At 50.4% G+C, this 4,340-nt stretch overlaps 1 protein-coding gene and 1 long non-coding RNA gene across 2 annotated transcripts in view; one reads left to right on the top strand and one right to left on the bottom strand.

Annotated features, from left to right (window-relative positions):
* Window positions 1–4,340, bottom strand: part of LOC107182953 — a 24,497-nt gene that overhangs the window by 5,826 nt on the left and 14,331 nt on the right. The gene's annotated exons all lie outside the window — the stretch shown is intronic.
* Window positions 3,217–4,340, top strand: part of PLPPR5 (phospholipid phosphatase related 5) — a 21,340-nt gene continuing 20,216 nt past the window's right edge. The window contains exon 1 of the mRNA XM_015563392.1: window positions 3,217–3,436. Coding sequence (XP_015418878.1) covers window positions 3,274–3,436 — 163 coding nt within the window. The 5' untranslated portion in view covers window positions 3,217–3,273. The remainder of the gene's footprint in view (window positions 3,437–4,340) is intronic.

Here is a 4,340-nt window from a genome sequence, read left to right as displayed (position 1 = left end):
AATTATTGCTTGTGCTTCAAGATTCATTTCTAAAAACTCCATCATTTCAGTGTCCCAAGGAGCATTTAAATGTGATCACGTTGCTTCTTTATTGTTGATAAGGACCTGGGGACATTAATTCGAACAAGTGTTGTTGAGGAGCCGGAATGCGAGCTAACAGCCTGCACACTTTTACTGATGACGGAGCTTTCATTAATGATGAGCTGGCTCTTCAGAGGAATGGTGGGTCCGGGAGAGCGGCCCTGGCCTGCGGTAGATTCATGAACACGGAGAAGGTGACCTTACGTCTTAAAATGAAAGGCTGCACGTACACATGATAAGTCGGCATTACGAACCCTTTAACTCCTCTTTCCCGGAGCTTCTGGTCACGACATTTCTGTGCATGGTTGGGCAAAAGAAGAAGAATCATGTAAAGTTTAATGAGCGGCACTTATTTTAATTAGGGGAGAAGTTTTTAAATCGTTCCCACAAGCTTCTCATCGTGACAGGAAAGAAAAAAGATTGCCTCCCGCTTATAAATCCGGGCTTTGTTTTGGGATGGACCAGGCTTCCTTTCTCTGTATCCTCATGTCCCCCCACCCCACTCTTACCTACCCCCGCCCACACACAAGATTAGTGTCAGGACTTCCCACTATCTCAGCTTCTGTTTTTTTTCTACAAAGATATGTCCTTTATTTTTCTTTATTAACTAGAGGCCCGTTGCACGAATTCGTGCATGGGTGGGGGCCAGCCAGCCTGCCCTGATCGGGGCTAATTGGGCCGGGCCGGCCGGGGGAGGGGCCATGGATGGTTGGAGGGCCGGCCCCACCCCCGAATCGGGGAGGGGGGCTGGCCCAAGGGGAGGGGCCCCAGGCAGTTGGCTGGCAGGCCCCACCCCCTGGTTGAACTCCTTGTCGAACTAGGAAAGCTTTCTGGGAAGAAATGTCACAGGAAAGCTAACGGGGACAATTTGAATATTAGCCTTTTATTATATAGGATTTTATAGGGGTGACGTTGGTCAACACGAGCATATAGGTTGCATGTGTGGGTTTCCAAGTTACAAATCTGTATAGAGCACCATGTGCCCAGTACCTGACTTCTCAACTACATCCTATCCCCAGTGCCCGTTCCCTCACCACGAATACCAACCCCCGCAGCTCTGAGTTGGGCAGGGCCTTCAAGGTCATTGAATGGCCCGTGTGCAAGCTGCGTGCTCTGTGCTGCCCTCTTCTGAGGACCTGATGGCAGTTAACTCCGTGGGTCCTTCCAGCGGGCCGCGATGGCGTTGTTTCTGTCATCTCTCTTTGACAGGGGATGACACCGAGGCAGAGAAGGTCTGACCTTGGTTAAGGTCAATCAGCGAGTCTGAGGCAAAGCCACGATGCAGCCCCACTCCAGGCTCCGGACTTCCCACCCCCGGCTGCCTGGAGGGACAGGTGTGCTGGGCACCCAGCCAGGTGCCACTGCTCTGCCCGCGCTCTCTCCTGGGCCTGGAGGGTCACTCCTGACCAGCGGCCTGCATGGGGCTGCAGGAGATGGTCCCATTCTGCAGGGGTCTGGCAGGGAGGACACCACAGCCCTGGCTGGGGGCTCAGCTGGTGGAGCTCATCCCGTGCACCTGGAGGTGGCAGGTTCGATTCCTGGTCAGCGCACGTACCTAGGTCGCAGGTTTGATCCCTACGGGGGCTTGTGGGGAAGGTAGCTGATGGATATTTCTCTCTCCCATTGATGTTTCTCTCTTTCCCCACTTCTCTCTCTAAAATCAATCCATCAGCCCTGGCCAGTTTGGCTCAGTGGATAGAGTGTCAGCCTGTGGACTGAAGGGTCCTGGGTTTGATTCTGGTCAAGGACACATGCATGGATTACGGGCTCGATCCCCAGTAGGGGGTGTACAGGAGGCAGCCAATCCATGATTCTTTCTCATCATTGATGTTTCTCTCTCTCTCTCCCTCTCCCCTCCTCTCTGAAATCAATTTTAAAAAAATTTTAACAAAAGGGTCACCATGGCCCATTTCCATCCTCGGTTCTCTCACACCCGGTGGCCCAGGAGTGGGGAAGGTCCCCGTGAGTGCTCTGTGCCCCATCCCTCCCCCTTAGAACTGTGGGTGCGGGGCTGTGGCTAAGCCTCAGGGGGGACCTGGGCTCACCTGGCTAACCCTGGGAGTCGAGGACAAGCTCACAGCTCGGGCAGAGGCTGTGGTCAACACTGGCCTGAACTTGAAGTCCGATTCTGCGGTTCTGGAGACTCGCTCTCATCTCTACAGCAGAATCAAACTTAACAAGACACATCACGTAAAAAACATGGAATGCAGTCACACACCAAGCATGAGTGAGCACCTCCTGAGAGCCCAGGTCCTGGGTATATTTTATTTTATTTTTGTTAAATAACTAGAGGCCGGTGCACGAATTGGTGCACGGGTGGGGTCTGGCCGAAGGAGGGAGGGGAGGAGGGAATGCAGGAGGTTGGCTGGCCGGCCCCACCCCCCGATCGAGGGGACAATTTGTATATGAGGCTTTTATTATATAGAATTTTAATGTTGATACTATTGCACGTGCCCCCTTTCTCCCCTCCTTTGCCCACCTGCTTCCCCCTCCCCTGGCCCTCACCACACTATTGTCTGTGTCCGTGGGGTGTGCATGTGTGATCTTTAGCGAATCCCTTCACCTCCTTTATCCAGTCATCCCAGCCCCCTCCCCTCGGGCACCGGCCAGTCAGTGCCAGGTACCCATGCTTCCCGGTCCACTCTGTTCATCAGTGTATATTGTCCATTAGATTCCATATATGAGTGAGGTCATGTGACACTTGTCTTTCTCTGCCTGGCTTATTTCACTCAGCATCACTCTCTCCAGGTCCCTCCATGCTGTCCCAAAGGGTAAGAGAGCCTTCTTTTTTCCTGCTGCGTAGTATTCCATGGTGTAAACGTACCACAGCTTTTTTACCCACTCACCTGCTGATGGGCACTTGGACTGTTTCCAGATCTTGGCTATTGTACATAACACTGCTATGGACAGAGGGGTGCACACGTTCTTTCTGACTGGTGTTCTTATGATAGTCCCAGCATTTTTAATGGTCTTTTATGAGACAAAACTGTTATAGTCCACTCGTGTTCGTAACTTACCCGTTTCAGACCCCCTTGGATTGAGAGAAATGTGGGTTATCCACGCAGGGATGCCGTTATATCAGGGCTGAGCTGAGCCGCCACGCTCAGTGTAACACTGAGATTGTTGCTACTCAGGGAAGCGCCTCTGTTGCTTTTTAAATAAAATTTTCTGCTTTATGTTGGTGAGAGTCTAATGTTCTTTAACCTTTTGTTTTGTTGCAAGATAATAGTTGGAGAGACCGCAGTGTTTTGCCTACAACTAGCCACAAGGGATTTTGAAAACCAGGAGAAAACGATTTTAACCGGAGACTGTTGCTACATAAACCCACTGGTGCGGAGGACTGTGCGATTTCTCGGTATGTGTTCACTGAATGGTTTTAATTCCGTTTTAAAAACAAGCCTGGTGCCCTGGCCGGCGGCTCGGTGGGTTGGAGCTTTGTCTGTGCAGCAAAAACTGGCTGGTTCGATCCTGGTGAGGGTCCACACGGGAAGCAACGGTTCAATGTTGCTCTTTCTCTTCCTAACTCTCTCTCCTCTCTCTCTCTCTCTCTCTCTCTCTCTCTCTCTCTCTCTGTCCAACCAACTGACCCACCCAGCCAGGGCAAAAGATAAGTTTTGACAACAATGGCCAATGATACTGCAATTAGAAAATGTTTTTGGTATTTGCGTAAACTGACAAGGGAGAGAAAACAAAATCCATGTACTCATTTTATACCTTTAGATAACCAGAGAAAGTAAGGTTTAATCCTGTGAAGATAATTGAAAAACTTATCATTTTGATCGCTTTATTGTTTACTAAATTGCCCCAATTGTGATAATTAAAATGTAATTCATAAAAGAGAAGGTAGGACTAAGTTCCTAGCTGTTATGTGGCTTTAAAAATGTGTTTCCGAAAGCAGTGTGTTGCATGGTATGTAACCGAAGACGGATGGCCTGGGTTCGACCGCTAACTGGCCCCTCCACTAGTGTTAATATCCGGCTGAGTGGGTTTCAGGGGCACCATCCAAGGGAGACCACTTTCTTTGCTTTCTGTCAGAAAAGATAAAAAATATTTTTGCCCGGCCGGTGTGCCTCAGTGGTTGAGTGTCGACCTGTGAACCAGGAGGTCATGGTTCGATTCCCGGTCAGGGCACAGGCCCAGGTTGCGGGCTTGATCCCCAGTAGGGGGTGTGCAGGAGGCAGCTGAACCATGATTCTCTCTCATCATGGATGTTTCTCTCTCTCTCCCTCTCCCCTCCTCTCTGAAATCAATAAAAATAT

The sequence above is a fragment of the Myotis davidii genome, unplaced genomic scaffold (genome assembly GCF_000327345.1).
Source record: "Myotis davidii unplaced genomic scaffold, ASM32734v1 scaffold217, whole genome shotgun sequence".
In the NCBI taxonomy this organism is placed as follows: Eukaryota; Metazoa; Chordata; class Mammalia; order Chiroptera; family Vespertilionidae; genus Myotis; species Myotis davidii.
The sequence above is the reverse complement of the archived record's forward strand: the minus strand, read 5'-3'. Positions and strand labels throughout refer to the sequence as shown.